This window comes from Myotis lucifugus, unplaced genomic scaffold (genome assembly GCF_000147115.1).
Source record: "Myotis lucifugus unplaced genomic scaffold, Myoluc2.0 scaffold_239, whole genome shotgun sequence".
Lineage (NCBI taxonomy): Eukaryota > Metazoa > Chordata > Mammalia > Chiroptera > Vespertilionidae > Myotis > Myotis lucifugus.
Window position 1 is genome coordinate 1,344,675 of NW_005871287.1, and position 22,155 is coordinate 1,366,829.

At 50.2% G+C, this 22,155-nt stretch overlaps 2 protein-coding genes across 12 annotated transcripts in view; one reads left to right on the top strand and one right to left on the bottom strand.

Annotated features, from left to right (window-relative positions):
- Positions 1–1,636, top strand: part of MKL1 (megakaryoblastic leukemia (translocation) 1) — a 149,054-nt gene extending 147,418 nt beyond the window's left edge. For all 5 annotated transcript variants that reach the window (XM_014464145.2, XM_014464144.2, XM_006098544.3 and 2 more), the window contains one exon: positions 224–1,636. In XM_014464145.2, coding sequence (XP_014319631.1) covers positions 224–735 — 512 coding nt within the window. In that variant the 3' untranslated portion in view covers positions 736–1,636. The remainder of the gene's footprint in view (positions 1–223) is intronic.
- Positions 1,637–1,801: 165 nt separating this feature from the next.
- SGSM3 (small G protein signaling modulator 3) overlaps positions 1,802–22,155 on the bottom strand; it is a 36,814-nt gene continuing 16,460 nt past the window's right edge. For 2 of the 7 annotated variants that reach the window (XM_014464153.2, XM_023762240.1), the window contains 21 exons: positions 14,891–15,008; positions 14,281–14,366; positions 13,546–13,612; positions 8,109–8,317; positions 7,914–8,021; positions 7,247–7,390; positions 6,804–7,065; positions 6,325–6,470; positions 5,798–6,022; positions 5,427–5,481; positions 5,108–5,235; positions 4,839–4,994; positions 4,543–4,597; positions 4,349–4,398; positions 4,003–4,155; positions 3,760–3,830; positions 3,602–3,650; positions 3,440–3,525; positions 2,541–2,663; positions 2,391–2,451; positions 1,802–2,274 (listed from right to left, as the gene is read on the bottom strand). In XM_014464153.2, coding sequence (XP_014319639.1) covers positions 2,194–2,274; positions 2,391–2,451; positions 2,541–2,663; positions 3,440–3,525; positions 3,602–3,650; positions 3,760–3,830; positions 4,003–4,155; positions 4,349–4,398; positions 4,543–4,597; positions 4,839–4,994; positions 5,108–5,235; positions 5,427–5,481; positions 5,798–6,022; positions 6,325–6,470; positions 6,804–7,065; positions 7,247–7,390; positions 7,914–8,021; positions 8,109–8,317; positions 13,546–13,612; positions 14,281–14,366; positions 14,891–14,897 — 2,322 coding nt within the window. In that variant the 5' untranslated portion in view covers positions 14,898–15,008 and the 3' untranslated portion in view covers positions 1,802–2,193. Of the gene's footprint in view, positions 2,275–2,390; positions 2,452–2,483; positions 2,664–3,439; positions 3,526–3,601; positions 3,651–3,759; positions 3,831–4,002; positions 4,156–4,348; positions 4,399–4,542; positions 4,598–4,838; positions 4,995–5,107; positions 5,236–5,426; positions 5,482–5,797; positions 6,023–6,324; positions 6,471–6,803; positions 7,066–7,246; positions 7,391–7,913; positions 8,022–8,108; positions 8,318–13,545; positions 13,613–14,280; positions 14,367–14,890; positions 15,009–22,155 lie in introns of all 7 variants that reach the window. The other 5 variants (XM_014464155.2, XM_023762241.1, XR_002831629.1 and 2 more) reach the window with 5 other exon arrangements.

Sequence of the window (22,155 nt, forward strand, 5' to 3'; positions counted from 1 at the left end):
ATGGGTTATCTTTTCAGTCTCTTGATAGTGTCCTTTGATGTACAAATTTTAAATTTTACTGTAGTCCAGTTTTCTTCTAAGAATTTGGTAATTTTAGCTCTTGAATTTAGATCTTTGACCCATTTTGAGTTAATTTTTATACATACATGGTATAAGGTAGAGTCCAACTTTAGGTCCTATTGAGGCCTGGTTTCTGACATCCTTTCACTTTCTTGATTGGTAGAAATTTCAGCAGATTTCAAGGAGCCACCATCCCTGCCAGGGAAAGAGAAGCCCCCCGCAACAGCAGCCTGTGGGTCGCCCCTGGCCTCACAGTCCCCACCCTCTGCTGAGCTTCCCCAGGCTGCCCTGCCCTCGACCTCACCTGTCCTTCCTGGGCGCCTGGAGGACTTCCTGGAGAGCAGCACTGGGCTACCCCTGCTGACTGGCGGACATGAGGGGCCAGAGCCCCTCTCCCTCATTGACGACCTCCACAGTCAGATGCTGAGCAGCTCTGCCATCCTGGACCACCCCCCCTCACCCATGGACACCTCGGAATTGCACTTTGCCCCCGAGCCCAGCAGCATGGGCCTGGACCTGGCTGATGGCCACCTGGACAGCATGGACTGGCTGGAGCTGTCATCAGGTGGCCCCGTGCTCAGCCTGGCCCCACTCAGCAACACGGCCCCCAGCCTCTTCTCCACGGACTTCCTTGATGGCCATGACTTGCAGCTGCATTGGGATTCCTGCTTGTAGCTCTCAGGTTTGCCAGGGAACTGGAGGGGCTGGCAGCTGGGGAGCCTCAGGAACTCTAGGGAGCTCAGCTCTCTCCTGCGGGATCCAGCTCTGCGTGGTCGTGAGTCCCGACAATCACAGGCCCTGCTTTCCCCTCCCTGGCTCAGGGTCACCCAGGGGTTTTGGAGACCTGGACAGGCCAGGGACTTTCTATTTGACCTCCTTTTGTGAGGTTGGAGGTACCCTGCCTGGCTACAGTTTGCTCAGGTGGGCGAGGTATGAACTCCCTCCTTCCCTTCTCTTCCCTACAAGGGAAAGAAAAACTGGGCCTCTACCTCCCCATTCCCCGTGACCCTAACCCCAAGTTTCCTAGGCTGGGGGAGGCGCTGCCATGTTAGTGTCTTGCTGTAGAGTAACCATTTAGTGGTTGGTGGCAAACATGTTCTGTACAGGTGTACATACCTCTATATTATATATCGCCATACATATATATACATATATTTTTTGGGGGTAAGAGGTGGATGAAGTTCCCTCCCATCCTACTGTGCACATATAGAAGGGTCTGGAGACCCCTGCTCCACCCATCACGTGTGTTTGACATGTAGACACCCCATCACAGCCTGTACCCCACCTGTCCTGCTCGTTATCAGTGCCACGAGGGCAGAGGTGCATCTTGGCCACCTGCCCACATTCCGTCCTGCTGCCTCACTGCAGCCACCACGGCCCTGGGACAGGAGGGGCATTAGCGCCATAGTGGGGCCATATGTAGCCCTCAAGCTATGGCTTCCTCCTGCCCTGGGGCCCAGCCTCCCTTCTGGCTGTCACTGTTATTCTAGGGGTTTCGGGGGGGGGGGGGTCACCAGTGCTGGGACAGAGGTGGGGAAGCTGTGTGAACTTTTTAAAATAAAAGCAAAAACACCAGCTTGTTAGTTCCTCTTGGTCAATCTATGGATGAGGTGGGTGGTATGGCTGGGCCCTACACCCTAACCCCACCTTCCCAGCCAGGTTGTCCGTTCTAGGCCATTCCAGAAAGGACAGAACCTTGGACATATGGTTCTATGGTCCCAATTGGATTGAAGACAGAAGGTGCTTCTCAAAGACAATTTATTTACAGGCCGAGGAGCCTTTAGCCACCCCCACTCCCTTCCTGAGCAAAAGCAGACAGAGGTGGCTCTCCACCTCCTCATGAGGTTTTTGGTCAGTACAAGCAGTGAGGGTGGGGCCTGGAGCCTCCATAGACACTGGGAGGGATAGAGTGGGCCAGGCCCCACCTGCTGCCACCAGGGTGGTCTCTCCAATCTCCTACCATGGTGCCTGGCCAAACTCCAGTGTCGTCTTCCCTTGGTCCTGTAGCTTGGGTTAGGCCTGGACCACGTCAGCCCCCATCCCAATGCCCTTCTCTTCTTAAGGAAGCAGCTGCTCTGGTAGCCGACCGGTTGGGAGAGGTCTGGGCGTGACAGGGCCATTGGAGGAAGAGTGTCACCCATCTATATCCCAGCTGAAAAGGTGGTGCTTCACCAGCATGTCCTGGACGCCCTCCTTCAGGGGCTTCTTCTCCTCCTGCACAGAGCGAGGAAGCCCAAGGTGGCAGGGGCCCTGCCTCAGCCACCACACCCACCGCAGCCCTCCAGGAGGAAGGCAGGTTGCTGGGCTAAGGACCAACCCCCACCACCCACCTCTCTCTTCATAGGAAGTTCCCAGTCCTGGGAGAGGCTGAAGGCAAAGCAGCAGAGGACACTGGAGGGGAGGAAGGGGAAGCTGTCAGTCACCCTCAGGTCAGCTCCTTCTGTCCCCCGACTCCAGGGCCACCAGAGCAGGGTCCTCACCGGAGCTCACACTTGATCTGGACCCAGCCGGGGCTTCGCAGGAAGGACCAGGGCTGGTACCACTTCTCCACGGTTGGCAGGCTGGAGCAGAGCACCTCCAACCACAGGTGTAGGACCTGCTCACTGAGGACAGGTGGGGGGAGTGGGCCATCCACAGAACCTTCTGAGGACCATGAGTGGTGTTCTCCCCTCCAGTGCTGGCTGGGCTATCGCCACTCCAGGGTTCCTCTAACCCCAGCCCCCTTTCCTCCATTCTCAGCCTCCTCAGGTGTCCCCACCTCCTTTACTCTCAGCCCCTGGCTCCAGCTCCCTCACACTGGGAGACACACTCTGGGACCCACTGCCCCCAGGGCCCTCCGTCCTGTCACAGCTCTTTCCTCTCTGCATCTGAGAGTAAAGGAGGTGGATCACTGACCCCTGCTGGCCAGTCCAGGAGTGAAGTGCATACTCACCAGCCTGCTGGGGTCACAGCCATATTCTGAGCATGTCTCGGGGACATTTGTGCCTCTGCAAACCACTCCTCCTCCCACCCCAGAGGGCAAATCCAGGAACATCTCCTTCACCCAGACCTGAGCCTCACAAATGCCCAAGGCCTCTCAGGCAGGCACCCCCTCCCTAGTTTGCTGCAGTAGACTCATTTCTGGGAAGCCCCTTCACTGGTCATGTTGCTTAAAGTCTGTGCTTCATAAATCCTCAAGCACCTTCCCCATAAAGGAGCAGCTGGTCTCGTGCTGGAGAAAGGTCATTGGGGTCACCCTTGCCACTTTCCATTTGTCTGTCCAACTCCTGGGGGCCTAGAAGGCCCAGCTCACAGCCCCTGCTCCCCCACAGGGCCACAGCCTAGGCTGCCACTCATCCGACTATGGACTGTCACGCCCACAGTAGGCACAGACACTCACTTGAGCCCCACACAGATGAGAGAGCGGAGCTTGACATCCATTTGCGCATGTGCAGCGTCGTGGGTCACATTCACAGACTGCACTGCCTGGGAGGACACAGCTGTCACACAGGTGCCCCAGCTGCCAGCCCAGGAGCCAGACCCCACCCATGGCCCCGCCTACCCGATAGAGCAGCTCCTCCGGGGTCAGAACTTTGCCATCTTCATCCAACCTGGGGAAGAGAGGAACCCAAAGCTGCCAGATGTGCAGGCTTGGGCTGCTCTCTCCCCCCATGATGCTGCCAGGACCCCTGCCAACGTGGGGGACTGGGGCCCAGTTACCTGTATGTCTTACACAGCACCAGGCGAGAATACACCGAGTCGAAGTCTCTCTCCACCTCCCGGCCTGCTGCCTGGGGGTTGTAGGGAGAGAACATCAGGGACAATGGGGTAGGTTCCAAGTTAAAGCTACAGGGTCCAAGTCAGTGCACATCACCAACCCATGAGCTCCTCCTGCCAGCTCCACAGAGCCCAGGGACCTGGGGAAAAGGACGGTGGAGGACATGGGTCCAGCTACGGACTCACCTCCTCAATAAACAGCCAGGGGTGGCAGGCGCCCCCGAGCAGAGACGGCTTCTTCAGTCCGTGTTCAAACAGGGCCTTGAGGGCTGGGCAGAGGGTCCCTCGCACAAGGTCTGTGACGCCCTCCGTTACAGTGTCATCCCCCGCGATGGAGTACTGTTGGTGGGGGACGGGGTCTGAGAGGCCCCAGCCCTGCACCTGCAGCCAGTCACCCTGTCCCTGTCCTCACATCCCCTGCCTCAAGCCAGAACTCGCTCAGGACACAGGCCCTGGCCAGGAGGGTGCAGGCCTTGCCAGGGTGGAGGCAGCAGCAGCTCCCAGGGGCAGCCCTGCCCTGTGCCCTTCTTACCTCTTTGCTCCGTTCATCCAGGACTTCCACAAACTTGGCTGGAAACCAGCCTGTGGGAGAGGCAGGGTCCTGTGAGGAGCCTGGTGTCCCCACACTTCCACCCTTCCCCCCAATGGGGCTGAGGACAGGCTCAGCCAAGTTCCTGGTGAGGGAAGGGGGCCAGGAGGAATGTAGCAAAGAGTGACCAGCCTCACCTCTTAGGCCATTCAGCTCCCCGACCCAGCAGTGCTCATCCTTCTGAGAAATGATCTGTAGAGAAAAAGAGCAGGAGGCAAAGCTGTGGTTGCCTGAGCCCAGTGCCTCGCACACCACCCCGTTTCATCCTCAGCCAGGTGGATGGAAATACTCGGCAGGGAGAGGGCTTGGCTGAGGCTGAATAATCTGGCTGTACCCTCGGGGCCGGCAGGTGGCAGGACCAATGGTACCTGCTCCCAGCAACCAGGCTCCACCTGCCTCTGAGCGCCCACCTCCCAAGCCTCGCCCCACACACCGTGATGATGTCATTCTTGCGAAAGCCTAGCTCATCGTCATCGTGTCGCTCGAAGTCTAGCAGGGCCTTGGCTCTGCGCCGGTGGCTGCGTGAGCAGGCCACATAGTTCTCGTGGTCCCGCTGGTGGCTCTCCATGCTGTAGTCTGGGGTCAGCTCCTGCCAGAGAAGTGGGAAGGCCCACCAAGGGGAAGGCGCCTCAGGATAGGGCTGGGAAAGGAGAGCCCCCCAAGTCGACCCATTGGGCACAGAACTGGGAGCATGCGACTCACCACATTACAGTTTTTGGGGTCAGTGCACTGGAAATGGCGTGCTACGCGCAGGATGGCTTCCCGGAGGTCAGCCACCAGTTCCGTCTGTTTGATGTTCTTGGCCTTGAGTGCCTCTAGGTCGTCCTCCCCTGAGGGTCCAAAAGGCTATGACATCCATGGCTCCAGCCTGGTCCCCTTCCCAACGCCAAGGAAGCTCAGGGTCCACCCCGGAGTGTGAGGATGACGGACACCCCCCGTCTTTGCCGCCCTCCAACCCCAGGCTCCAAGAGTTTAGACTCGACTGGCCGTGAAGAAACCGCTGAACTGGGCCAGGACTCACCGAAGAGCAGGGAGGTGAAACCAGACTTCCTCCGCTGCGTCCTGCGACGAACCACCTGCAGGCACGGGAATGGGTCAGCAGCAGGAGGGCTCCCAGGGCCCAGCCAAGTGGAGGGAATCTCGGCACCAGAGGAAGGACACAGAGCCTTCCTGGGGGCAGCTCGGGCCTCTCACAGGGACTAGCTCATGGGAAATGGCCTCTGAGGCCGGCTGGGGTCAGAAATGTACTGTCAGTTCAAAGCTGGGTCTTCCTACACCCAAACTGGGTGCCACCCCACAGCTGGGTCTGCTGGGCCAGGCCTAGCCTGGGCGGTGAGTTGGGGAGTGGACAGCACAGCGGGGGTCCTCATGGCTCCTCCCTCACAGGCCCACCTGAGAGAGGTTGGTGGTGGTGCTGGTTCCCAGCAGCTGACCCTGGTCTGCAAGGAGGTAGGCCAGGTGCTTGCGGCGCTGGGTCTCCACAGCCACGTCCGTGAGGGAGCCAGCCAGCCGCATGGCCTCCCCCAGCAGCAGCTCCGCGTCCTCCATTTGCGAGGGGATGTCCGACAGCGTGTTGAAGATGGAGGCCGAGTTCTCTGACTGGATCAGCTCCTCCTCCTGGGCCATGTGAGGGGAAAGGGGGAGTCACTGCCTGGCACCAGGCCCATGAGCTGACCCCAATCAGCACCCCAGCCATGTGTGACTTCCCTGGAAGATCAGCTGAGCACAAGGGAGTCCCTGGCCCCAGGAGACACCCCCCCAGGGGCTCTCAGGAGGGGCTCATGCTCAGGCCACAGGATGCTGAAGCGTGGACCCCACTGCATGCCCCAGAGGAGGAGCACCAGCTGCATCTGGCCCATGGGCTCCTCATGGGCAGCTGGGCAGCATGGCCCGGGGAGGGGGCAGGGCTGCAGCCGCACCTTGAGGCGCAGCATGCCCAGCGTGGCCTGGAAGAGCACCAGGGAGCCCTCGTAGAAGAACAGGTCCCAGAGGCGCAGCAGCAACTTGATGTGCACCACGCTGGCGAAGGCCGTGAGGAACCAGTGTAGTGTGATCAGGGACAGCTCTGTGGACACAACCAGGGACGCTGGCATGAGATAGTCTGAGAGAAGGGGCACCGCCAGGAGCTGGGGAAGGGTGAAAAGTGTCTCCCAAAAAGCAGGAGGCCCACCCTGCTCCAAGGGGAGGGAGGAGACAGTGCAGCGTCAGAGAACAAGAGCAACAAAGACTGCATGTGCCGCATCCCGGTCGGTCGGTCATCCTCAGAGGAACTCCTTTCTTCCCCGAAGGCAGCCAGCTGCTGCGCCCCCTGCAGGCTCTGCCAGGAAGCCCCAGATCCACAGTATCTGAGTCAGCATGGCAAGAGCCCTCAACCCTGGAGAGGACGGGCGGCCCTTACCGATGTCATGCTCCTGGAGCAGCTTGTCCAAGCGGGGCAGGTACTGGACAATGAGGTGGCGCAGGACCCGCTGGTCTGTCTGGACGCCCAGCAGGGTGGTGCTGAAGTAGGAGGCAGGGAGCAGGTCCTCGATGATGGCGCACATCATCCAGAAGGTGTCCTCCTCCTCCAGGAACAGCAGGAGGCAGGCGGCCACCTGGCCAGGGCAGGGGGACAAGGGGCCTCGACCCAGGTCTCCACACGAATGAGAAGCAGCACCCTTCTGAGGGTCATGTCACGGACCGTGTGCCTTCCTCAGGATAGAACCACCTTATTTGGCAGCTACAGCCCTCCTTGGGTACTCCCACCTCCACTCCTGCTTCCGGTCCTACTGCCCTGGATTGGTCCCTGGGGCTTGGAGAACACTCTTGGGGACACCCCCTCCCCTTCCCAACTGTGCTCACCATGCCTGTGCCCTGGCAGTAACCAATCTCAGGGTAGAGCCAGGCCAGTGCTCGGAGAACCCTGCGCAGGCGGGGCACCCCGATGCTGCTCTCATTGGCGAAGCAGGCGTTGCTGGGCATGGTGCGGAGCAGGTCCTTCTCAATCTGTCAGTGGCCCACCACAACAAGAGCCTATGAGACCGCTGCACGCCTGTGGGCCCACACCCTCCACGCTGTTGGCACGAGAGGGCACACCCCAGGTGGGCTTCTCTCCCAGGAATGGGGATTCCTTGTGCTCCTCTCTTCAGGAGGAGAGCCAGCTAGTGTTTGTAGCTGATTCTACCAGATTCACTTGGGGAACTACAAACAAAATGCAGACTCCTGGGCTTCGGGCCAGAACTATGAAATGAGGATCTCTGGAATGAGGCCTGGAAATGTGTACTTAAGTCTCCAGGTGATCCTGATGTGCACCTGGTTAGATGACCTTTTTGACAATTCCCCCTGCTGCCTACAGAGAACCCAGGAGGGAGCCAAAATGCCCAGGCACACATCTGTGGGTGAAAGGACTGCCCAGGCCTGCTATGCAGCTGCTGTGCTCTCCCCGGCCACCTTGCCAAGGAGAGACCAACAAGGGGACTCCTGTAACCCCAGGCAGACCACTGCCTGCCTGCAGGACCACCCCGTTCACCTGTTTGGCAGCAATGGTCTCATCATTGGAGCTGTTCTTCACCATCTCCCGGTAGGACAACTCCGAGTTCCTCTTCTTCTGCAGGGCCCCGGAGAGCCGCATCCACAGCTGAGAGGAGGAGCCAATAAGCATTCAGTCTTTGGTGAGACACCTGAGCCTCTGTGGCCCTCGGTGGCCTGGCCTCCATGGCCTCACCTGTGGCCTCATGCTGTGTGGGATGCCGGCCAGCACCAGGGAGCGGAGCTTCTCCGAGCGGGGTAGGGAGGCGGCAATCTTGTCCCAGGTGAGATCGCCCACATCGTGGTTATGGGTGAACTCCAGGTGGGCCTGCCACCGCAGCCGTTGGGGAGGGTCCTCCATCAGAGACACAGCAGGCAGCCTGCTGGAACTGGGGTCGGCGCCCTCTGCCAGGAGAGCACCCAGGACAGGGCGGTGAGCGAGGAGGAAGGAAAATGTGTCTGGGCTTCCGGTCCAGGGCCCAGATCCACCACGGAAACCCAGAGCCACAGTTTCCATGGCCCAAGGAGCACTTCACTCTCCCCGCAAACCTGCCCTTCCAAGATCTCCCAGACCCACAGGCCCCCTCCACTCTCCAGATGCTCGGGCCTAAACCTCAGAACCACCTCCACTTGTACCCCAGGATCAAGCCCTCAGAGCACAGGCAGAATCTCTCCACTCACCACCTCTGACCACTGCCCGTCCAAGCCATCACCTTCCTTGCGGGTTCCCACCAGCCTTCCTCCCTGTTCCGCCCGCCTCCCTAAGGGCGATCCTCCACAGCAGTCAGACACGGCACTCTGCTCAGAGCCCTCTAGTGCTACCCACCCGCCTGCTCACTCCTACCAATTGCCACCAGCAGGGGCGCCTCACCTACCGCCTCACCACGCTCTGTGACCCACCTCCTCCTGTCCCGTCTTCTCCCTGGCCTCATCTCCTACCTTTCTCTTGCTTCCTCCACCCCAGCTACTCCCCACCAAATCCACTCCTGCTCCAGGGCCTTTGCACTTATTGTTCCACTTCCTTGGCTACACATACTCACTGCCTCTCTTCCTCCCAGTCTCCGATCAAATGTGTCCGCCTTGGAGAAGCCTTCCTATAAACAATCCACCTCCCTCCTCCCTAGTTCCCGGAATTCTTTCATAGCTCTTTCCCCTCAGCATATGATAGATTTGTTTGTTTATTGCTGGGGAACTCCATGAGGCCAAGACCACCTTCGGTTCTGTTCAGGGTACTGGGGATGCAGCAGGGGGGAGTGGACAACAGTCGGCCTCCTGAACTGCTCCAGTCAACATGGACGAGCCTGCCAGCCACCTGGCAGTCTCAGTGTGAGTCAGCCCCACAGAAAGCCTCGTCCTCACTCGTCCTAAGTCACAGCCTCCGCTTTCTAGAATCCCACCTTTAGTGAATTTTCATACAGTAAAATGCACAAATGTTAAGGGAACAATTTGGTGAGTATCAATAAACAAATATATAAACACTGTCCCCATGGAGATATAGACTATTTCCATCATACTAGAAAGTTTCCTGCCGAACCGGTTTGGCTCAGTGGATAGAGCGTCGGCCTGCAGACTGAAAGGTCCCAGGTTCGATTCCGGTCAAGGGCATGTACCTTGGTTGTGGGCACATCCCCAGTAGGAGGTGTGCAGGAGGCAGCTGATCGATGCTTCTCTCTCATCGATGTTTCTAACTCTCTATTTCTCTCCCTTCCTCTCTGTAAAAAATCAATAAAATATATTTAAAAAAAAAAAAAAAAAAAGAAAGTTTCCTGAGTTCTGACTTCCAAACATATGCCTGCAAACTAGAGAATAAGGAAAACTTATGTCAGAATTGTAAATACAAATGACCTAAAGATGACTGGTTTCAACCAATTAAAATCTTCTAGTCACAGTTATATCCTGGTGAGAGACCATCCCGGGTTCTGGAAAATGGCTTTCCCCATAGCCCACTCAGGAACCAACAGGTGCATTCATACTAGGAAACAATGGAAATGGCCTGCAGGCCCACTCACAGAAACATGGTTATAAAAATATTATGCTAAACCCCTTATAATGGGATATTATGCAGCCACTGAAAAATGTGCTTTAAAAGAGGTCTTAACTGAGAAAAAAATGCTCATGATATGATGTTGAGCTCTAAGAGCAATGTAAAAACACGTAGCCTGGCTGGTGTGGCTCAGCTGGTTGAGCAGATGCACGCACCAGGAGGTAGCTGGTTCGATTCCTGGTTAGGGCACATGCCTGGGTTACAGTACAGGCTCAACCCCCAGTGCAGGGTGTGCAGGAGGCAGCCGATTGATGTGTCTCTCTCCCTCCCCCCACCCCATTTCTCTAAAAAAATAAATAAAAACATTTTTAAAAACTCCACAGACATGTATATGAGGACGGTGGGGGGGGGCGCGGTTATAAAGAGTAAAAGGGGCAAAATATATGGCAATGGAAGATGATTTGACTTTGGGTGGTGGGCACATAATGCAATATACAGATCATGTATCACAGAAATGTACACTTGAAACATGTATATAATATATAACAATATAAAATATATAAAATATAGTTTTTGTTAATCCTCACCTGAGGATATTTTTTACATTGATTTTGAGAGCGAGTGGATGGGAGGAAGAAAGAGGGAGAGACAGAGAGGAGGGGGAGAGAAACATCCATGTGAGAAAGAGAAACATCGATTGGTTGCCTCCCATGCGCACCCTGACGGGCTGGGGATTGAACCTGAGACCTTTTGGTGCATGGGCCAATGCTCTAAGCACTTAGCAACACTGGCCAGGGCAAAACCTATAAAATTTCAATGTCAGCCCAATAAAATTAATTTTTTAAAAAGAAAATAAAAGAAGTATAAATTGGTAGTTACAGAATAGTCATGGAGATGTAAAGTACAGCATGGGAATATAGTCAATAATCTCTCTATATAAAAGGCTAATATGCTAAGTGTCCCTCCGACCGGTCACTATGACACACACTGACCACCAGGGGGCAGACACTCAAGGCAGGAGCTGCCGTGATGTGCACTGGCGATTTACAAAGAAACGGCACTGTGGACCTGGAGCCCACAAAGCAACACTCAGCTTCCCCCAAGTGGGACACAGACCCCGCCACCACCCCAGAGCGACACCCCACCAAATTGCAGCCTACACTGCCGAGACCCCATGGCGCCAAAATGCAGCCCACAGCCCGGTCCAGAAACGATCACCGTGGGCGCCAGGTAATGATGTCACGTAGCAACGCCCGGCTTCTTCTCCCTCACAACTAGCCACCTTGGAGTTTCTTCAGCCCAAGGACCCAACTTGCTTTATAGCCAGGTGCAAATATTTTACACTTTAACCAAATGTCTGAAGCGTTTTTCCATGCCTCATCTCATTTGATCCTCACAGAAGTCCTGGAGTAGGTAGACAGGAGACTCAGTAGAATCCTATTTTCCTTTCATTAGCGGAACAATGGAGATTTAGAAAGTTTAGAACCCAACTGAAAAGAAGAAATGGTAGACCTTGAAAATGACTTCAGGTTTTCTCACTGCAGCATAGTCAAACACTGCTGCAGTTAAATATTTTACCCTTTGTTCTACCTGCGTGATCTACAATAATAATCTGCTTCATGTTGATATTTACTGCTGTACTGCTGACAATTACCTGAAAGAGAAGTTGGGGTGCTTCACTGGGCTGGAAAAAGTTTAGCTAAATCAGAAAGCAGGTATAATTAAGGAAGTTTATTCTATATATATAAAAGGCTAAGTTGACTTGCGCATGCACGATACATATAAAGCTCTCGCTGGCGCCAATCACACACGTGTTTCAATCTGTCATTGTTTTTTTTGTTTGTTTGTTTTTTTAATTTTTTTTTTAAATATATTTTATTGATTTTTTTACAGAGAGGAAGGGAGAGGGATAGAGAGTTAGAAACATCGATGAGAGAGAAACATCAACCAGCTGCCTCCTGCACACTCCCCACTGGGGATGTGCCCGCAACCAATGTACATGCCCTTGACCGGAATCGAACCTGGGACCCTTCAGTCCGCAGGCCAATGCTCTATCCACTGAGCCAAACCGGTTTGGCGAATCTGTCATTGTTGATCATGAATTTGGTTGACACTTCTATTATAGAGAAAGAACGAATAGCGACATTAAAATATTTCTTCTAATTAATTTCCTTTCAATGTGCACTAATCTGTGCACCGGGCCACTAGTCTATAATAATAAAAGTGTAATATGCAAATCAACTGAACCACCAAACAGCAGAATGACCGTCCAGACGACCACGCTATGACACACACTGGCGCCAGGCCAGCCAAGACGGGTGCAATGCGATTGGGTGGGGGGCCCTGCCATCACCCCACGATTGCCCCGCAGAGGGAGGCCCAGGCCACCAGCCGCAGGGAAATTGGTGGGGGGGGGGGGGGGCAGGACTCTGCAATCAGCCCAAAGAGGAAGGCCTAGGCCGCCCTCTGTGCAGCAATCGATCACGGAGCCCCAGCCAGGTGGGCGGGGCCTGCCTCTGCTGGGCGATCAATTGCAGAGCTCAGCGATTGATTGCCCCACAGAGGGAGGCCTAGGCCAGCCAAGCGATTGCACCCCACGCCAGCAAAGGGGGCAGCGCCACACAGATGGCAAGCAGTGGCAACAGCAGGGGCAGGGCCAGCTGCCAGCAGCCGGGGGGGAAGGAAAGCCCTGACAGGCCCTGATCACTGGCCAGGCCTAGGGACCCTACCTGAGAGGTCCCGGATTCCGAGAGGGCACAGGCTGGGCTGAGAGACACCACCAGCCCCCCCAAACCCCCCTCCCTTGCACGAATTTCGTGCACCAGGCCTCTAGTATTGTAATAATTATGTATGGTGCCAGGTGGGTACTAAACTTATTGAGGTGATCACTGCATAAGTTATATAAATGTTTAACCACTATGCTGTACACATGAAACTAAAATAATATTGAATGTCAACTGTAATTGAAAAAAAATATTAAGGTAAAACAAAACAGTCGGGCTGGAGTGGCTCAGTGGTTGAGCGTCAACCTCCTGGTCCTGGTTCCATTCCCAATCAGGATACAGGCCCAGGTTGCGGATTCGATCCCCAGTGGGGGTGGCGTGAAGGAGGCAGTGACTGTCATCATTGATATCTCTCTCTCTCTCTCCCCCTTCCTCTCTGAAATCAATAAAAATATTTTTAAAAGTAAGGTAAAACAAAACATATACATGATAAGTATATATAGATATAGACACAAAGCTACACTAAAACACAAAGGATACACTAAAATGTCAGCAGTTATCTTCAGGTTGTGGGATTATAGGTTAATTTGTTTTAATCTTTATACTTTTCTGTATTTTTAACTTCTCTACAAGGAACATTGTTTTTATTATCATATAAAGATTAATAAAATTAATCTAAAAAAATCATAGGTCCCTTGAACAACGCAGGGGTTAGGGGCACCGTCTGCCCTCACGGTCAAAGATCGAGTATAACTTCAGTTGGCTCTCTGCATACACAGACTGCCAACCGCCAGCTGAACCCTAAACAACTTGGGCTTGAACAGCAGGTCAACTAAACTGTGTAGGTCAGCTGCATAACGAGTCACTGGAATTGGGGTCCTTGCCAAGAACACCTGCAAGATGACACTCAAGGGGCTCAATCTCACCTTCCTTGTCCACCCGGAAACCGAACTCGTCGTAGTAGAACTCTGGTTGCTCCACTGACTCTTCCTTCTAGAACCAGGATTAGGAGGAGTCAGTCATGCAGCCTCCAGTCTAGGATCACGGGTTCTGGATATGCCGCCCATGGTGCTGCCAAGACTTAGATCAAAGACCCGAGTGTTCCTCTGAAGCCTCTGTGTTCATCACTCAGCTACAGGGGCCCCTACCTTCTCGAATTCGCCTGGCATTTTCTGTTTTCCCCATAGGTCAAACAAAATAAGATCAAGGCATTTGTGTCCTCATAATACTAAGTACATAATGCCATAATATTCTAACCCAGTGATGGCGAACCTATGACAGGCGTGTCAGAGGTGACACGCGAACTCATTTTTTTGGTTGATTTTTCTTTGTTAAATGGCATTTAAATATATAAAATAAATATCAAAAATATAAGTCTTTGTTTTACTATGGTTGCAAATATCAAAAAATTTCTATATGTGACACGGCACCAGAGTTAAGTTAGGGTTTTTCAAAATGCTGACACGCCGAGCTCAAAAGGTTCGCCATCACTGCTCTAACCTAACGACTCATTCACAGAGAATGTGGAGCTAAGATGCCATCTCTGATGGTGGCCTCTGACCCTGTGTGAACAGGATGGCATGGCCACCCACCGGGAGCTTGCAGCAGCAGGTCCCCTCAGCACCACAAACTGGGAGTACAGCCACCGGTCACTGTTGTACCTGCGTGTGCTTGGCCAGGATCTCCTGGGGCCATATGCTCGGAGTCAGGGCTGAGAAGGGACCAGAGGCAGAAGGTATGTAGCTTCCTGAAATCAAGGAAAACCAGGAATAGGAGATGCAGGCAATGCAGAGCACACAGGGAAAATTCAAGTTGAGATATCCCCCCCCACCCCAAGAGCATAAAGGGACTGACTGCACCATCTAAAGTGAGACAGGTAGGGAGAGGCAGAAACTCAGGAATGTGCAAACTTCTAGAGGAAGGAAAAGAAAAAACACAAAAAGCCAGCACGTTAAAAACACCACCAAACTCCATCTCCTTGCCTCTCCCTCCACTAAGAGTGAGGATTTGCAGCTAGAAGTGGGGAAGAGGACAGAGACTTAAGGAAAATTAGAGAGCTGAGCTGAGAAGAGAGCTGTAACTCTCCCAGCTGCTCCGTCAGAGGACTTCCTCCTTCCTCAACCTCTTACCTGGATGGTCATGACCCTCAAAAGTATGTGAAAAATAAACAAGCCCGCTTCACCACACTGAGTGGGTTCTCCTGGATCAGAGCTTTCCTTCCTTCTGCAGAGCTTCTCACCCCATTTCCAAGCCCAGGTCCCTGCTTCCCACCTGACATTGTGAAGAGGTGAGGCTAGTCTTCTGCAGATCCAGACTTAGAAGTTTTTTCTTCCTAATATCTTACAGCTGGAAGTCTTCTCAAGCTTCATCTGGTCCAGAAACATGGGTCCTGGCAAAAGCAAAGGGAAGGTCATTCTGAAGCAGCCCCTCCTGAGTCCTTCCCCCCACCACTCTGAGTTTGCTGGCCCAGCGGCGGTGGGGAGGGAAGTCCTGGCCACTGTTCAACAATGGAAGGGAAAAATCAGATTTGAAAAGGCCTTTTTCTGAACATTTCATCTGAGAGAAGATACACTCTGAAGAAGCTACAAAACCAATGTTCTCAGCAGCTTTGTGAGCCACGGGGAGTGTTCGTTCAGTTCCCATATTAAGGAAGGAGAGAATCACACATTCAGACCTCCTGATGCCCTATGCTCAGACAAATGTTTAATTAAGAAAATAAAACCCCACACCATCAAAACCTCCGTAAATAGGTTTTCCTGGGCCAGAATCTTTGAGGAATCCTTTAGATAGAATACAACTCAGCTTCTGAGTCAACACCGACACATTCCACTTCCTCCAACAGTGTGCTCTACCACATTTTTCACTAAGCGTATAGCTTGGAAACTAGAAAACTGCAATTTAATTCAGATTTCTCCTGTCACTGTTTAAACCCCTGCCTTCCTCCCCTCCCTTTTTTGTTCACTTAAAAAAATAAAGATTTGCCTGGCCGGCGTGGCTCAGTGGTTGAGCGCCGACCTATGAACCAGGAGGTGACGGTTCAATTCCTGGTCAGGGCACATGCCCGGTTTGAGAGTTCCATCCCCAGTAGGGACCTACAGGAGGCAGCCCATCATGATCCTCTCTCATCGTTAACGTTTCTCTCTCTCTCTCTCCCTCTCCCTTCCTCTCTGAAATCAATAAAAATATATTTTTTTTTAAAAAGACTTGCCTGGCTGGGGAGCTCAGTTGGTTAGAGTGACGTCCTCATACACCAAGGTCAGGTGTTCTATCCCTGGTCAGGGCACAGACAAGAATCAACCAATGAATGCAGAAATAAGGGGAACAACAAATTGATATTTCTTTCTCCTTTTGCTCTTCCCTTCTCTCTAAAATCAATTTTTAAAATGTTAACAAAAAAAAGGACTCAACAATAAAAAGACAAATAGCTCAATTTAGAAAATGGGCAAAAGATCTGAATATACATTTCTCCATGGCCAATGAGCAGGTAAATAATGCTTGACATCTTTAGTCATCAGGGAAATGCAAATCAAAAGGAGAGAGAGAGAACCAAGATGGTGGCGTAGGTAAATGCCACCACCTCCCACAACCACATTAAAATTATAACTAAAATACATTAACAACCATCATTCAGAACCGCCTGAAATCTGGCGATTCTGCAACTAGAGAAATAAAGTACATCTAGACTAGTAAGAGAGGCGGGGGTGTGGAAAGGCTGGTCCGACACCATGTGTGGCATTTTTTTTTCAGTTGGGAAGGATATCAAGGGGTCCCAGCCCACACCAGACTCCCAGCCCAGGATTCCAGAGCTGGGAAGAGAAGTCCTCATAACTTTGGGCTATAAAAACCAGTGAGGATTGTGACTGAGTGACACAGAGGCTGCTGGAACCCCAGGCAGTTCTTTTTTATTTTTTTTAAATATATTTTATTGATTTTTTACAGAGAGGAAGGGAGAGAGATAGAGAGTTAGAAACATCGATGAGAGAGAAACATCGATCAGCTGCCTCCAGCACATCTCCTACTGGGGATGTGCCCGCAACCCAGGTACATGCCCTTGACCGGAATCGAACCTAAGACCTTTCAGTCCGCAGGCCGACGCTCTATCCACTGAGCCAAACCAGTTTCGGCTCCAGGCAGTTCTTATAAGTCCACTTCTTCTGAGCTCCAGTGCCAGGCCACAGCTTTGAGAGATCTAGGGCACATCTCCTATCATGTATGTATGTATGTATGTATGTATGTATGTACCTACCTACCTACCTATCTCCCTTCTTTCCTCCCTCTCTCAAATCAATGAAAACATATCCTCAGGTGAGGACTAAAAAACAGTGTTCTGGCCCTGCTGGTGGTCAGTGGTTGAGCGTCGACCAGGGCACATGCTGGGTTGCGGGCTCAATCCCCAGTAGGGGGCATGCGGAAGGCAACCAATCAATGTGTCTCTCTCACATCAGTGTTTCTGTCTCTCCCTCTCCCTTCCACTCTGTCTAAAAATCAATGGAAAAAATATCCTTGGATGAGAATTAAAAATAAAACAGAATAAAAGCTCTCTCTTGCTGTGGTGCAGAGACAGCAAGGCAAAAGGGGTTGGAATGATGTTGGCTTTACTACAGTGAGAAATGATCAGATTCTGGATATATTTTAAGGAATCTCTGCAACTATATATATATATAGAGAGAGTATATATATATATATATATATAGAGAGAGAGAGAGAGAGAGAGTATATATATATATCCCACGTTCAAAGGCTGTTAAATCTCATTGTTTACCCATATCTTCAGAAAAAAATCACTTCTGTCGTGGTAAACAACCTGCTTCCCTATTTATAATGGTCTGGCCCTCTAGCAACTTCAGCGCAAAATATAGCTAATTTGCCTACAAACGTCAGGTGGTCATAATAATCTGGCCACTGTGTGTGTGTATGTGTGTGCGTGTACACACACACATTCATTCTCTCTCTCTCTCTCTCTCTCTCTCTCTCTCTCTCTCTCTTGAGCAGTGGTTCTCAACCTTCCTAATGCCGCGACCCTTTAATACAGTTCCTCATGTTGTGGTGACCCCCAACCATAAAATTATTTTCGTTGCTACTTCATAACTGTAATTTTGCTACTGTTATGAATCGTCATGTAAATATCTGATATGCAGGATGTATTTTCATTGTGACAAATTGAACATAATTAAAGCATAGTGATTAATCACAAAAACAATATGTAATTATATATATGTTTTCCGATGGTCTTAGGCAACCCCTATGAAAGGGTTGTTCGACCCCCAAAGGGGTCGCGACCCACAGGTTAGCGACCCACAGGTTGAGAACCGCTGCTCTAGAGGCCTGCTGCACGAAATTCATGCAAGAGTAGCCTTCATTCTCCCAGCTGCTGGCACTGGCTTCCCTCTGGCACCTGGGACCTGGGCTTCCCTCACAGCCCCGGCTTCGTCCTGAAGGTCGTCCAGTCTAATTAGCATATTATGCTTTTATTACTGTAGATATATCCCATATCTCCCATCAACTGCCCTTGAGTCTCTGAATTCCCAACAGGAGCCGGATGTGATATTGCTAAGCTGGGCAGGCAGGTTTTTCCTGCCTCTGGTCACTATGGAAACCAGCCATCTGTGAGCCTGCAGAGCAAATGAGGAGTTAGCCATGTCACTCACTGCCCTGCTGTTGTCACAGAACTATTTCGAGGCAAAAACTTTTGAGAAACATGATTGATGCAAGCAATTTTGAGGTGCTCTAAAACAGAAGCTTTAAAAATTAAATTTTATTTAATGCTTAAAGGTATCAGTCTTTTTACTCTGCCTCCAATATTTTTCTCCCTCGTTTGTTGACCCCACATTTCCTACAAGACAAATTTTGTTCACAAAGCAAAGATCAACAGATGTCACTGTAAATTCCTGGGGTGTGGGGAGGTAGGGGGTGGATAGGGGACTCCTGATATAAAGAAATCTAGTCCTTTATCCACTCCTGACCTACTAACCCAGTGGTTGGCAAACCACAGCTCACAAGCCACATGTGGCTCTTTGGCCCCTTGAGTGTGGCTCTTCCACAAAATACCACGTGCGGGCGCGCACGTACAGTGCGATTGAAACTTCGTGGCCCATGCGCAGAAATCGGTTTTAGGCCTGGGCGAGTCTATTTTGAAGAAGTGGCGTTAGAAGAAGTGGGGGGTGTTGGTCGGTCGATGGGAGGCGGCGCAGGTGGGCTGCAGGATACGCAGCGCGGGGGAGGAACATTGTTTTGAGGTACGTTCGCTGAGGTCGACCCCTTCCAACTCTCCCATCCACACTCGTCTATCTGAAACAAGTATACAGGACAAGTGTGGATGGGAGAGTTGGAAGGGGTCGACCTCAGCGAACGTACCTCAATCAGATTGTGGACGTTTTTAGCAAAGGCCAGCTTAGGAGTACCCTAATTAAGTTAATAACAATGTACCTACCTATATAGTTTAAGTTTAAAAAATTTGGCTCTCAAAAGAAATTTTAATCGTTGTACTGTTGATATTTGGCTCTATTGACTAATGAGTTTGCCGACCACTGTACTAACCTGTTCTGTCTCCTAGTTTTCTTGACAAAACAGCAGAGTTGCCCCTACTGCATAGGTGGTACCACATTTTCCAGGGAACATAAAAGCTGTAAGCAGGAAAAGCAAAAATACTTGTATTCTAAGAGGCCTCTGATATCCTGAAGACTATTTTTTTTGTTCCAGGAAATGTCAGGACACTGAAAGCTATCGCTAACAACAAACTGGGAGAGAATACAAAAACAGGAAAGTCCGAGAAAGGCTGGAGAAAGATGATAATGTGGCTACTAGAGATGCTTTTATTTTATTTTATTTTTAATATTTAAGAGTTACTTTTTTAAAATAGATTTTTATTGATTTTTTACAGAGAAGAAGGGAGAGGGATAGAGAGTTAGAAACATCGATGAGAGAGAAACATCGATCAGCTGCCTCCTGCACACCCCCCACTGGGGATGTGCCAGCAACCAAGGTACATGCCCTTGACCAGAATCGAACCTGGGACCCTTCAGTCCGCAGGCCGACGCTCTATCCACTGAGCCAAACCGGCCAGGGCTAGAGATGCTTTTATAAAAGTAAAATCAGACAATAAATGCTCAATAGGATATGAACATTTTATTGGAAATGAAGGATAATATATGAGAACTTTTATAAAGGTAGAGTAGAAAAATAATGAAGTTCTTTCTGTTTTCTCTTCCTCAGCAAATCTCTAAATGGGTGTGGGCTCCGCCCTCTGCCCTTGTTCTTCTCACTGGAGCTATTCCTGGGCAATATCATGACCTGCCAGAGCTTCCACAACCACCTGTCAGATTCCTTCATCCAATGACACCTTTCTTGCAAGCTCCAGACACCTATTTCCAGCTACTTCCTAATAACAACATTATCCTTCTAATGCAAATGCGAAACCTGCATCTCCTGCTGTTCTCTTTCAATGGCTTGCCATTATCCCTAAAATAAGGGCCACATTCTCTAGCAATATGAGGTTCTACAAGATCTGGTTCTCTTTCTCTCTTACCATTCCCACACCTACCTTACACAGTCAAGGTGGCCTATTATCAGCTGCCCAATGTGTCCATTATTTTGTCTCTAATGGTCTTCTTATCTGCCAAATAGAGTCCTATTTATACTGTAAGACTCAACTCAAATGACAACCGTCACTGAAAGAAGCCTTCTGTGGTAGCCAGCCTCCAAGATGGCTCAAATGATTCTACCTCCTGGTATGCATTCCCTGTGCAGGGTCTCTCCACACTGAATCACAGCTAACCTCTGCGAACAAGAGAATACAGCAGCAGTGACCGTGGACAACTTCCAAGGATAGGCCATAAATGGCATTACAGCTTCTATCCTGGTTTCCTGTATCACTTGCTCTGGGAGAAGTCAGCACCATGTCCTGTCATGAGAACACAAATTTGCCAGCCACACAAGTAAGCCACCTTGGAAGTAGATCCCCTCGTCCCAAACCTTCAGATGACTGCAGACCCAGCCAATGTCTGACTGCAATGTTATGAGAGAGACCCTCCTCTCTCATGATCCAAAATCTCCTGAGATGCTCCCAAATTCAATTCATAGAAACCGTAAAGATAATACATGGTTATTGTTGTTTTAAGGCACTAAGTTTTGGGGTGGTCTGTTACACAACTAATATACCTTCATGACTCTTCTCTGCCTATAGTTGAGGTTCTCTGTGCTCCTAAAAAGCCCTGTGAAAAAAATCCAACACAGAACTTACTTCATAACATTTTTATCCCTTTCCCTTTCTTTGGCCAAATGACTCCACTAGACTCGACTTCATCTTGTTTCTCTGTATCCTTGGCTCTCAAAAGTCTCTCAATAAACATTTATTACATAAATTAAATGAATGAATGAACAGCCAATTAAAAAAAGTAAACAAAAAGGCACATTTCATGCCATGGTAATAAATAACTAGCATTTTATTTATTCCATATTCTCCTTTCTTCTGAGGTGTCTGGAAAACAGCAACCTGCCCACCATACTGACCCCACACTTTTTGAAACTGCTTCCTTTACTCTTTCCCACTGCACGGTTTTGGGAAGTTGTTGATATTTAAATTATTTCATCTACCTGAGCCAAGCTCACTGGTTTTAGGTGAGCACAGACCTGAGCTGTGCCAATAACACTTAACAGCACTGCCAAAGTGATCAGACCAGGTGTGAGCACTTGACCAAAAATGGTCGAATAGATCTCTTCTTGGAGATTTTTAACTTGAGAACCAAAGAGCCTAGGACAGTGATGGCGAACCTATGACACGCGTGTCAGAGGTGACACGTGAACTCATTTTTTTGGTTGATTTTTCTTTGTTAAATGGCATTTAAATATATAAAATAAATATCAAAAATATAAATCTTTGTTTTACTATGATTGCAAATATCAAAAAATTTCTATATGTGACACGGCACCAGAGTTAAGTTAGGGTTTTTCAAAATGCTGACACGCCGAGCTCAAAAGGTTCGCCATCACTGGCCTAGGAGGTCTCTCCCTTTTAGTGCTGGAGCACACACATACAGGTGGAGCAAAAGTAGGTTTACAGTTGTGAGTACGTGAAACAGTTTATTCTTGTATTATTATTTATTATTGCATTATTTTCCATATGAATAACTAAACCTAATTTTGCCCCATCCTATATATATACACACACACACATATGAATGTATGTATGTTGGTATAATTATATGCATATACATATTATTAAAATGTATATACAAATATATATAAATGTATACATATATGTATATATATTTACATATACATGTTAAAAATTAAAAATACATTTTTAAATAAAATACTCAATGCCAGCAAAAACTAGTTTTGTGATAAAAATCTACTTCACTCATGAACTGCTGTAAACTGGTCATTCCTTTAGGAATGGAATATACATAAATCTTTCCACATCCTTTAATCAGTAGCTATTCTCTTAGAAACTTAATAATTCAATTAAAGCAAAAGATATGTGCATGAAAAGGTTTACTGCAGCATTACCTACACACAACAATAATATGAAATAATTT